Source organism: Mustela nivalis (genome assembly GCF_964662115.1).
Source record: "Mustela nivalis genome assembly, chromosome: 12".
In the NCBI taxonomy this organism is placed as follows: Eukaryota; Metazoa; Chordata; class Mammalia; order Carnivora; family Mustelidae; genus Mustela; species Mustela nivalis.
The window spans coordinates 90311860-90324360 of record NC_139031.1 but is presented as its reverse complement, the minus strand read 5'-3'; the positions used below and the strand labels follow the sequence as shown (position 1 = coordinate 90324360).

The 12501-nt window shown below is 62.9% G+C and overlaps 1 protein-coding gene across 1 annotated transcript in view; it reads left to right on the top strand.

Annotated features, from left to right (window-relative positions):
• The window catches only part of GCK (glucokinase), a 34256-nt gene continuing 21755 nt past the window's right edge, over nucleotides 1-12501 (top strand). The window contains exon 1 of the mRNA XM_082692069.1: nucleotides 1-301. Within this exon, the coding sequence (XP_082548195.1) occupies nucleotides 257-301 (45 nt within the window). The 5' untranslated portion in view covers nucleotides 1-256. The remainder of the gene's footprint in view (nucleotides 302-12501) is intronic.

Here is a 12501-nt window from a genome sequence, read left to right as displayed (position 1 = left end):
CCCCCGGCCTCCAGCAGTGGCCGGACGGGCCTTGGTGAGGAAGGGTCCCAGCTGCGTCCCTGAAGAGAAGCCTCACCGGCTTGCTGGTCAACAATGAAAAGGAAGAAACTCTATGCCTGAAGCTCAAGCCAGAAGCCGGCGGCGAGGTGGGCCAGAGGCTTCCTTCGGACTCTTCCTCAGCTTGGGGTCTTTCTGCTTTGGAAGTTGTCGGGGAACGCTGAGGGGTCCCAGCTCACCTGAGCGGGCCACTGCATGAATGCTGGATGACAGAGCCAGGATGGACGTCACCAAGAAGGAAAAGGTAACGCACCGCTCATGGGCTTCCTCAGAAGTGCAGGCTGTGGTCTGCTCAGCATGGACGAGCCCGGGCTTCCCAGAATCAGACTCCGTGCACAAGCCCCTTAGGGAGGGCTCATGGGGGAGGGATCCCAGGGCACAGAACCTGTCCGGCAGGGAGGCCCCTTCTTCCCAAGAGACCCAGGCCTCTCCTGCTGCTCGGGCTCTGGCCCAGTGACCTGGAAAGCAGGCTTCTAGAGGTCTGGCAAGCAACCGCTGGCTGGGGGGTCTGGGGAATTTGGAGCCCCAGCTTGGGGGTTGGGGACCTGGAGTCTCGGGGCAGAACCATGAGGCAGCCCTCAACGGGAACTGTGACAGGCTCGAGACACCACACTTCTTCCCAGGAATCCCTCCAGAAGGAGGACCATGGCTTCTGGTGAGGAGCAGAGAACATAGTTTTTCCACAACAAAGAGAAATCCACATGTCTTTACAGCCAGCCCTGTGCTCAGGCAGTGAGCAAGGAGACAGAGCTGGTGCCAAGGGCGGGGGGAGTGGAGTGTGGGTCATGCCTGCAGCCCCAGGCCAGAACCCAGGCAGATCTGGGGAGGTCGGGGAGAGGGCCGGGATCCGGTCCCTTTGGCATGGTCTCCTCACATGTCTTCACTTCTCCTTCTGTGACTTGACGAGGTCAGCACAAACACAGAGCTGGTTCTGCTCCCGGTGGGGCTGATGATGTTGGAGGAAAAACAACCTACCCGAGCCAGGGCGCCTGCAGGCAGGGGCAGCGAGATGGGTCCAGGCCTCAACCAAGTCCCACATCTGCTGGTGGGGTGGCCAGAGTCTGGATGAGAAATCCTGCTCAAGGGAGGCCCCCAGGAGGCTACCTGGGAAGAAGGGAGGTGGCATCTCGGTGACTTTGAGTGTCAGGGCCTGGGGCCTGCTGTATGGAGCTGGCTCGGGGACCCCATTTGCAGACTCGGGGCTGGTCCTCCCCCTGCCCGTCTGAGCCGGTGGACATGGTGCCCCCCAGGTGACGGGCTGCTGGTCCCAGGCCGGGAGCCAGGGCCGGCTCCGGAGCCCCAGGCCAAGCGGCTAGGGAAGCATCAAAAACATTGGTCATCAAGATAAGTGATATTTCCATGCAAATTCTAAAGAATTGAATTCCTGCAAAAAAGTGGGAAGAACAAAATACAAAGGTGTCAGGAGAGGCAGCATGAGTATTGGGGTTTTTCCACGCATCCCAGCCTTGTGTGGGCTGTCCTCTAGCGTCATTGAGCCAGGCGGCCGCGGCCGTGCAGGGAGGCAAGGGGCTGGGCAGAAGACCCGCATTTTGTTGTGGGGAGACTGGCCTGGGGTCAGGTCCCCCCAAAGGAGCTGAGGTGTGGCTCCAACCCTGCGTCCCTCTACCCCACCCCATGCCCATGTTTGCCCTGGAGCATGCGTCCGAAGGGGACCCGAAAGATTCAGCGTGGCTGTCTCTACCTAGGGCTCCCAGGACCAGAGCCTTCTGTTGGCTTCGCAGGGAACCTGGCTCTGCTCCCCGCAGCTTGCAGGCGGCTCTGGTGCCTGTGTAGACCTCCCAACCCTCGCGGGCAGTCACCCCTCCGCCGTCACCCCCCTCCTCATGGCCTGGCCTTCCCGGTGCCTCTCTTGGCCCCTGGGGGCAGGACTGCGTCTGCCTGAGCCCCCAGCCCAGCCAGGGACCACCTGCACACCCCCCGGCCCCCCGCGGCAGGTGCTGTCCTTTGGCCTGGAGCCGCCCGGATAACCCCCTTGGAAGCGTCCATGCGCGACTCCCTCCCTCCTCTGTGCTGGTCCACACTCTTCGGGGGCAGGAAGGAGGGGGCTCCGCAGGCACACAGGGCAGCTCTGGGGAGCACTTTCCCTGAAGAAAGCTGGCGGGGGGTCCTGTCCTGGCTGGGGAAACCGGAATCTCATGTCATCCACTGAGGGGTTTCAACAACCCGGCTTCTTAACAGCTCCAGAGACTGGAGGCTTAGGTCGGCACCCACAGGGTCGGGCTCCAGTGAGGACGGCTGCCTTCTGCAGCAGAGAGACAGGAGCTCTGGTGTCCTTCTCTCAGGGCCCCACCTCGTGACCCCATCCAGCCCTCGTCGCCTCCGAAAGGCCGGCCTCCTCACCGTCACGCTGCGGGGTAGGGCTTCTGACGTGAATTCGGGGACACAAAATTCAGTTCTGTGTTCTGTACAGCAGAGCCCCCAGAATTCAGGCCTTCCAGCTGCCAGGGGTCGATGCCCTGTGGAAGGAGCAGTGCAGAAGTAGGGTGATGCTGCGCGGGCCCCTCAGCCAGGAGCCACTGGCTATGCAGGCAGCCCAGCTGTCCCCTCCAGGGGCTGGCTGGAGAGGCCCGGAGGACAAGCACCTGGCCTGTGTCCCCGCCCTTTGGTCAGAGCAGCGGTGGGAGGCAGCAGTGTCTGGGGCAACTTGGGGTAGGAGCGGGCCACGGGGACCATTACCTGGCCAGGCCCACGTCTACTCCTGTGGCAGCAGGACTGGGACAGAGAGGCACAAGCCGCCTTCCCTGTGCTTCTGCAGAACTGGCCCAAAGCGGGACAGAGCCAGACAGAGCGGGACAGAGTCAGACAGAGGGGGACAGAGTTGGACAGAGAGGAACAGAACTGGACAGAGCAGGACAGACCCAGATTTAGAGGCCCGGCGGTGAGTTCTTCCCTAAGTAGTGGGCCCAGAGGTGGCCCCGCAAGAGTTCCCGTGAGGCCCGCTGTGGCCGAGTGGCTCTGGTCTGGCCTGCCTGGTCTGCGAAAGGGGTCAGAGCAGCGTGTGTCTGGTAGGATGGGCGTGGAGACTTCTCGGAGGTGTGGCCAGAGGTAGGTCAGCCAGGGACTCTCAGGGAACCGGGAGCTCCCGAGGTGGGTGCCATCTGAGATGTCCCAAGACTCTGGGTGCTTCTGACACTGCCGTCCAGGAAGGGAGGGGTCCCTCCCTCCAGCTGCAGTGCTGCCAGCCTGCCCAGGCGGGTCACTGACTGCCCTACAGGGCGGGGGCGACAGCCAGGTGTCCGTGCTTCCTGCCTGGGAGGCCTAGCAGACCTCTGCTTTGTCCCAGAGAAAATTAAAGCCCGGTACTGCCCCAGAGCTGACCTGAGCCTGGAGTCTGGGGCTGAAGGATCCCCGTCCGCACATCCCACGGCCGCCTTCTCCTCCCAGCCCTGCCCCGCTGCTGAGGCGGCTCCCAGGCCTCAGTCTCCAGCCTGCTTCCCCGGCTCCAGCAGGGAGGCCTTCCCCAGCCTGCAGAGCCCTCCAGACCTCAGTCCCCCCATGTAAAGGGCCCCCAGCACACCTCCTCGGGGGGCTCACAGGCCCGAGCAGGGTGGGAGCCTCGTGCCACATCACGTGCGCCCCTTCCGGAATCGCCACGCTTCCCCAACGAACAGAAGTTCCAGATGGTCCTGCCAGCATCCCGGTGAGGGAAGGCATGTGTGCCCCCACCCCCATGACACAGTCTTTTCCAGAGGACGCAGGATCCGCACACAGGGCCGGTCACCTTGCCATCATTTACTCACAGACGGGCTCCCCCAGCCTGCAGAGGGCCCGGCCCGGAGCCTGCAGGGGGATGCTCGGTCTGGCACACGCATCGAGGCAGGCATGCAGCGGGCAGCGCCGGCCTCCCCCACCCCTGCCCCATCTCTGGCCCCTGCAGCCCCCAGGCTCACCTGGGGGCACGGTGCCCACAGACACACTCCGGAGAACTGCTGCGAGTGGCTGTAAAGAAGTCCGATGGAACAAGCGACAGCTGGCTGTTAGAGGAGCACCTGAGAGGCCCACCAGTGGCCGGTGTCGAAGAAATGCTGGGTGTTCCCGTGACGACAAACACACACTCAACCCCCCAGGGCGGTCAGCTGTTCACTACTTAGAAACAACAGCATCGTGTGAGCAAACGTCAGCAGGCTGGGGGCTGGGTTCCCAATAGCAGAGCCTCCGGTTCTGCCCCAGGGGAGTGTCCTGAGCTCAGGGAGCCACTGTCCTCTGTGACTCCGCCCCTGCCCCCTCTCAGCCCCCCTTCGCACATCCTGGGGGATGGACAGCAGGGTCCCCCCAAGCCACCACTAGGCCTCAGGCTCGGAGGTGTGTGCTGGGGGGCAGCCCCCTGTGCAGGGGCACAGTGAACACCCCGCCCTGCAGTCCCGGGACCGGCACAACTCAGTAGAATGCTTCCCCAGAGAGGGGGTGGCCGCCACGTGCACCCTTTCCTTGGAACCCCGGGTGCAGCAGGTCCGGTGCCGCCGGAGAGCTGTGGAAGTGGCCTCTGGGTCCATGCAGCTGGGCATTGGCCTCACCCAGCAGAGTTCCAAACGGACTTGCTCTTTTTAGGAACAGGTGTAATGGGCTTCAAAGTACAGCCCAGTCTCTGGGAGACCAGCCCTGGACCAGCAGTGATGGGCACCAGCGTCTTTCCACAACTGCAAGCATCTCCCTGGCTCTTCTCTTACCCCCACTCCAAGCTGGGGCCCTGCCTACCGGAAGGGTCTCCTGGAATTCCTCTTAACACTTGTCCTCTGGAGCAAACATGGAGCTCAGCTCCAGCTCCGGCCCGGGCTCCTGAGTCTCCACAGCCTGGGGGGAGCTGTGGTCCATGGTGTGGCCCTGGATTAGTGCAAGAACTCGTGACCTGACCAATGCCAGAACAAGAGATGGTGGCCACCAGCCCATGAACCAGGGACGCCAAAGCAGGGCCCATAGTCGAGTGACCTGGCCCTGAACACCCACCCCCATGCCTGGTTCCGCCTCCTATGCCTCTGCTGTCCTACCCCTTGCCTTTGGCTCCTGCTAGTGCCCAGTGCCCACCTCTGGCCAGCTCTGTGCAGCCCGGTCATCACAGCTGCCCTGTCCCGGAGAGGGGAGAGCACATGGCCCCAGAGTGGACAGACAAGCTGCTGTGAGCTCAGGAGTTACCATGCGGCCCCTTGGATGTGCCTGTCTACAACCAGAGTGAAAGGAGAGCCCTTCCCCATGAGTTCCAGCTAGACATATCCCTGCCCTGTGCCTCTTGGCCCTCTGGGTCTCCTGGAAAGGACCTAGGGCCCCTGGGCCCCAAGCAGCCCTGCCTTCCTGTCCTCACACCTTCACACCGTCCTCCTCACTGCTCGCAGCGTGGGTCACACGTGCAGATGCAGATGGACCTGTCCCCTGCATGGATGCTTCTAAAGTTGGGGCGTAGAGCCAGACTCTCAGCGGGCAGCACACACTCCAGCCTCCTGAGCTGTGCCCACTGCCTTGCTCTGGCTGCCCCAGATTCGGCGCCCTTCCCTGCACCCTGTGTCCAGCTGCAGCCTCAGCCATTGCTGGGGCCGTGCCTGGAAATCCCTCGGCCCTCATCACCAGACCCTCTGTGCATAGCAGGCTTGGGGGAGGCCAGGGAAGAGAAAAGAACGCAGAGGGAGCCTCGTCCGAGGCCAGTGTCGCTCATCTGGGTCTTCGGCTTCCTGGGGTCCTAGCCCTGAATCCTCTCAGGCATCTGATCAAGTAGTTCCATGACTCAGTGTGTGCTTCTCGAAGAGGACGCCAGGTGCTGGTTCCGCAGAGATCACGCGGGGCCAGGATGGAGATGGAACAGCCAGGGCCTCCGTCGCGACCGGCAGTGAAGTGAGGGCACAGGACTGTGCTGTCAGGGCTTGAGAGAGATGGAGCCGCTGTAGGCATTCCCGGCAGGAAGGTTTCGCTGCAGGGCGGGGTGCTTAAAGGAGCAGAGCCAGGGGCCATGCCGTCACTCCTGCAGCCGCATCCCAGGGCTGGGCCTGGTCTGCGCGCCAGGGTCAGTATCCCATGTCTGTTTCAGGCCAGAATCCCCCGATGTGGAGGCGGAGAGTGGGGATTCTGGGAGAGTGGCTTACGGAGGGAGTGCTCTCTGCAGAGCTTGGGAGGCAGCACAGGGCCGAACAGGGGAGGGCCACACCGGCTGTGGCCCAGGATTGTGGGGTCACCTACAGTTGAGGCTCGGTGAGGTGGGCTACAGCCCCCTCATCTGCAGGTGGTCCCAAGGCTGGACGGGATACTCCTCCCGCCCGGAGCCCGGAGTGTGCACTCGGACTCTGTGCCTGTGCCTCGCTTACTCGTTAGGAGGGCATTGGGCAAACCCGAGCTGACCTGGGGAACCGCCCGCATCCCCTCCCCCCCGAGCATTTGTGACCTCTTCTGTGGCCCCTGGCTCCTGGTGGTGGCAGCCCCAGCTTATGGTCTGGCGCCTGCAGGCTGTTCCTCACTCTGCCCGTGGGTCCGTGGACACCTTTCCTTCGACCACATCTCTCTGCGCACAAAGTGAATAACCACGTGCCATTGTCCAGAACGCTGACCCTCGGGAGGGCTTGTCCTCCCATGGCCCCCAGGGCCGCCCCAGAGTGGGGCTCTTGCGTGTTTCCAGCTTGCACTGACGGTGAATGGACCCGGCCACGAGCCAGCATCTGCCGGGTTCCGCACGCCTCCCGTAGCCAGGTGCAGGGATCCCTGCTGCGAGGGACGTGGGTCTGAGCCCAGGGAGAGGCACGGGGCCTCCCTGCAAGGCACTTGGTGATGGCAGGTCTGTGCCACCGTTCCTGCCACTGACCTTAACTCTGATTCCAGATGAACTGCCTCTAAGGGAGGACGCCCGCTGGTCCCCTGGTCTGATGATTCCGTGGGCCCCGGGGCACCCAGCTTGTGCCAGGTGGTTCTGACCACACAGGCGCTCGGTGTCCCGCGGTCAGCTTCTCCGTCTCTCCCAGGGCCCAGTGGCGTGCGGCAGTGGTTGGTTCTCTCCCGAGGTGCGTGTTCCAGTTCTGCTCTCTGACCCTCCCCTCTCGGGCCCTGACCGCATTCTGCTCTGTGTCCCATCTCAGAGCAAACCTGCTGCTCACGGGGCCTCCCGGTTGTGGCCGGCTGGGGCATCGTCAGGACCCGACACAGACCCTTTTCTTGCTCTGGCTGTGCTTGAACCGTTGGCCTCTGTTCCATCCGGCAAGGCAGCTGGGCCGCTGCTGACAAGCACACAGTAGGCGGCCTCCCCCGTCTGAGGAGGCCGTGCGACGAGGTGCAACTTCTCTGCTGACAGACGGTGGCACCGTCATTTGTCACTTTGAAGTGATTGTCCCAGCGCGTCCCAGACCGCTGGCCCCCCCAGACGTCACTGCCGCGGTGGGCCCCTGACCTCTGCTAGAGGGCACGGGTTGCCCCCACACAGCCAGGCTCCTGTCCCTCCTGGCTCCGCTGCATCCAGCCCCGGGCGTCATACGGCAACACTAAGAGCCCAGTCTCATGTGAGCGCAGCCCTCCCTGTTCTTCGTCCCCGAGGCGTCTGCCTGTTCTGAGGCCGAGAGTCTGAGGTCGAGGCGCCAGCAGGGCTGGGTTCTGGTGAGACTGTCCTCAGAGCCGCCGCGGGGAGAGCGCACGCTCTCATCGATGTCATGACCTCGCCTAACCCGGATCACCTCCAAACACCGTCACGTGGGGGAGAGCTTCAGTACAGGAACTTCAGGGACACACTCACGCCGTAACAGTGGATCTGCCGGGTCCGCAGCCGCCCGCCGCGAGCACTGCCTGCTGCTCGGGAAGGAGCTGCGTCCACAGCAGCTGGAGTTGTCTGTGTGGCCTGTCGTCCTCCATCCCGGTCCCATCAGCCTGCGTGGGGACCAGACTGGAGACTTTGACGGTGACAGGCTGCGACCCGTTGCTCTGAACCTTCAGGTCTCTAAGAAAGCAACAGCCTCTGTCATTCTTCTCAGGACCGATGCTTTTCTTCTGGCTGCTGGGTGTGTGCACCTGTGTGTGTGTGCGAGTGTGTGCATGGGGATGAGCGCCTGGGGCATCGGGACAGATGACCAAGCCGGCCACATCCCCAGCCACCAAGGCCTCACCCAAAGCAAGGCCCTGACTTCCCGTGGTTCTGTGAAGGTGGAGAGAGGCAAGGAGGCTGCAGCGGAAAAGCTGGGAGCCTGCAGAGGCAGGTTCACGCAGTTGAAGGAAAGAAGCGTCTCACGGGGGAGCAGTGGGGGCCGCTGTTGGAGAAGCGGCAGCAGGTCAGCAGCAGATCTGGTTGAGTCAGGAAGGTGACTACTCCAGCAACAGACGCTTAGTGTAGATGGGATGGCCTTCTGCCGGGATCGGGGGACGGCCTTCTGCCGGGATCGGATGCCGGCTAGGATTTTCACAGCCAGAGAGGGGAGGTCAGTATCTGGCTTCAGCGCTCAAGGCACAGACTGACTCCTGGAGGGGTGAATGCCGCTGGGACTTCAAGTTGAAGCCATTGTTCATGGGCCGTTCTGACAGTCCTAGGTCCCTTAAAATCATGTCCAGTGTCCTGCTCCTGTGCTCTAGAAGTGGAACGCCAAAGCACATCTGTTGGCAACACGGCCGACTGCATACTTCAGCCCACCATGGGAATCCATGTACGGCTCAGGAAGAAAGGATTCCTTTCCAAACAGCAGCACTTGCTGACAAGGTAGCAGGTCACTTAACAGGTCCGCGGGACACGGACATCAAGATGGATGTTAGCTTCGTGCCTGACATGACATGCATTCCACAGCCTGTGGTGCCGGGGGTCGCTTGGCCTTCCGCATCTTATTATTCCGAAATACGGCTTGTAAGGCCGTCGTTAACCGCAGGCAGGAACCCCTCCGAGGTTATCTAGGAAAAGTACATCGAAAGCCTCCGGAAAGGATTCACCACTCTAGACGCCATGACAGACATTCACGATTTATGGCCAAAGGTCAAGATACTGGCATTCAGAGGAATTCGGAGGGAGATGATTCCAGCGCCCACGGAAGACCTGGAGGGGCTCCGGACTGACATGGGTGGGCGTCCCTGCAGGGGTGGTGGGAGCAGCGGCAGACCTAGCGTGGGAAGGGCGCCTGGAGACAGAGCTGCGTCTCGGGGACGAGCCAAGAACCTGTGTCTTAGGATGGCCCCCGCTCCTGGTGAAGACGCCGGGAAGGCTGCTGGGGTGTCAGCGAAGAATCTGGAGTCTTACGGGAGCCGAGGGGACCGAGCAGCAGCAGGGCTGGAGAGGATGGACTCCAGAGCTGATGGAAGTTCTCCTGCAGGTGAAATGCGGTCAGACGGCGTCATGGGCTACAGAGACGATGTTCGTGCCAGGGAGACCTGAGCGGCACTGCCAGGCCCGCTGCTGTCTTCGTGCAGCCATGGCCGCAGCCTCCCCACCCTGCAGCCGCCGCCGGCCTGAGGAGCCTGCGGCCACCGACATCAGGACAACCCTGGACCAGCAAGAACACTCGGACTGTCTGGGAGCTCAGATGATGGGCAGCCCATTTTAGCAAAACAGAATTTTTTTTCAAGATTTATTTCAAAAGAGACGGGGGGAGGGGGGGAGACAGAGGCGGTTCCCGAGCTCACACCGACCTCTGCGTGGTGTTCGAGGGAGAGAAGGCATCCCTCCCGCAGCAAAGCCATTCTGTGAGCCCAGAGGACGCTTGGCCACCCGCAGTTCAGAACCCTCCACGCACAGAAAACTGATCACGCATGCCTCTCCATCTCCCTGCTCAGCGGTGCCGCAGTGACACATCGGAGGGAGCATCAGCATGAAAACCAGACAGTGCTCCAGACCACAGCCTCCACCATCCTTGAACGCCAGTCCTGGACCATTTACTGGCTCACTGTTGCCCTCTGCGTCCTCCTCTGGCCCCGCAGTGTGCCCCCCACCCAGCTCTCCAGCCCCATTGGCTCTTGGCTGCAGGAGACAGACTCTGCCGGGCAACCGTCTCCTGACTCTGGCTTTACATCCAGAGCCCTGAGCCTGCCACTTGCTCTTTTCAGTGCATCGTGCCTTAGCAACAGCTTCTTGGCCACACAGTCCTTATGGCTGGTATCTCCCCTCGAGCCCTGGGTGCCCAACATCACGCGGGAGGCCTCCTCCCAGCAGCACCCACACACACCAGCAGGGATGGGGGGCTGCCCCTGCGGGCCCCGCCCTCCAGTCACCCTGCTGCAGGCAGCCGCCTCCTCAGCCCCGCCTGATTCCTAGGACCATCCTGGCCCTGAGAAGGGAGGTCTGGGTGGGGGGCTGTGATGAGGCTTCTGGGGCCCACCGTTTCATGAGGGCGCGTGGTCAGAGGAGGCCTGCATGGCATGCAGCTGGATGAAACTGAGCCAGAGGTAGATTCCAGTCTGATCCCATGAGAAACTCTGGAGCCTGGACAGCATGGTGAGCCGTCCACCCTGAGGCCGGCACGGACATCATGCCCCGTGCTAGTCAGTCGTCGGCGGGGGGTCCTGGGGAGGCAGGCCGGGGTCTCCAGCTTTGAGAAATAAAAGTTCAGAATGCCCAGTTGCATCTGAATTCCGGAAAAACCAGAAAAGGATCCCCTCTGTCCCCAAGATAGCGGGACACAGCACCTCCTTGGCCTACCCTCGGGGGCGCAACCGTCGCCGTGCTTCTGGGTGGGGGGGCTTCGCGAGGGAGGGGCTCCCGGCGGCTCCCAGCGCCCGTGTGTTCGTGTGTTCTGGGAGGCGAGGCCGGCACGAAGTGCTCGCACCGGCCGGGATCCCGGAGGACGCTGTGGGCTTCCTGACATCTGGAGACTTGGGTGGAATTCTCAGGCAGACGTCATTTTCTTCACTGGGAGCAAGTAGTGCGCACTCCCGCTGTTGTAAAGGGTATGCCCCGCATGTTTCCAAGGTGGCTGCAGGGTCACGAGTGTGGTTCAGCCACCGAGAGTAGGACACGTGTGCGGGGAGCAGTGTGTGTTCGCGACGGGCCGGCTGCGCTGTTCCCCGGAGCGAGTCAGAGGGGAGAGCGGGGCGCTGGCCTCGACCCTTAGACACAGCCTACACTGCCCGTTTCTAGTTCAGAGTGGGGGTGGCCTGTGCGGAGCCCCCACCAGACGTGGACCGCGTGGGCTGGACAATCAGGTCCCAGAAGCCTGGGTGGGAGGCGGGGGTGTGTTCTGCTCACCATCTCCGCGAGGCCCCTTCCCCTGGACAGCCAGCTGCTGCCCGACTTCCCTCAGCTTGAAGCCGGTCCAGCTCCTGCCTTGGCCCCCCCGGGCTTTCTGGAGCCCGCCCGGTTGAAAGTAACCACCGGCTGTGCACCCCCATACCTTGCTTCCCACGTGCCGCAGGGAGGAATGACTTGTGAGCCCCCGTCCTTCATTCAGGCCGCACCTGATACCGGCTACCGCAGAGCTTACCTGCAGGGCCTGGGATCTCATGAAATAAACAGGTGGAGCCCGTGGCTCCCAGCCCCGAACAGCCCAGCCCAACGCCAGCTCTGGGTGGGCCCCGCTGACGCTCCCCACCACCCCCTCACGGCTGTGCGGTGTGGCCTGAGCGCAGTGACACCAACGGCCCCGGAGGCTCCGAAGCAAGGAGGGTGGGACTTCTGCCTGCACATCTGCTCGAGGGACTCCCCCTTGGCCTTTCACGGAAGAGGGTGTGCAACGGTGAACACCGAGGCTGGGTGGTCCGTCCCCCGGGGCTGGGTGCACTGCCCCCGACCCAGGTGGAACAGGGGTATCTGCGCGAGAAGAAGGGGCAGGGGCTGTGGGGGCCAGAAAGAGCGTCACCTTCACCCCCACCCCAACCTGGGAGCATGGGCAGCCCAGGAGCACGCCCGCCCTCTGGCCAGAACCGAAGCTCCTGACACTGGGCCAGTGGGACCAGACCCTGTCACAGGGACAGCTCCCAGGTTGCTCCGGCCCCCTGCTGAGCAGTGCAGACCCTCCAGGGGCCAGGATGCCGTCGGGTCCTCGGGCCCCAGGCAGATGCAGTCTCGCTCTCCTGGGCACACTACCTCATAAGAGCCCAAGAAGGCTGCTTGTGGTGCTGCTCTCCGGGGGGCATTTGGCCATGGCCTGGGGAAGGGGAAGCCGGGCGCAGACGTGTGCCATGCCTGGATGTCTTGGCCCGGTGGACCCAGATGGCTCTGGCTCTGGCAAAGCTGGACTGAGGTTGGGACACTGCACCAGGTGGGGTGTCCTGGCTCACCTGACCCCTTTTGGGCCCAGCTCTGTCATCCTGGGAAGAGCAATCTTGTGGAATGGTGGGCTTTGTGAGGAGCAGGAGGGAGCAACTCAGGTCTGCTTGATCCTCACAGAAACAAGGTCTGCGGGAAGGTACTTGTCTGAGGCCAGGTCACTAGCCGTGAGGGACTGGAACCGTGCCTCTGAGGCAGGCTGGCTGTCCACGCCCCACCTACCTCCCGCTCCTCCCCCAGACCCAGGCTCCATTGGCCTCGCTCTCTGCTCTTCCTCCTGCGCCGGG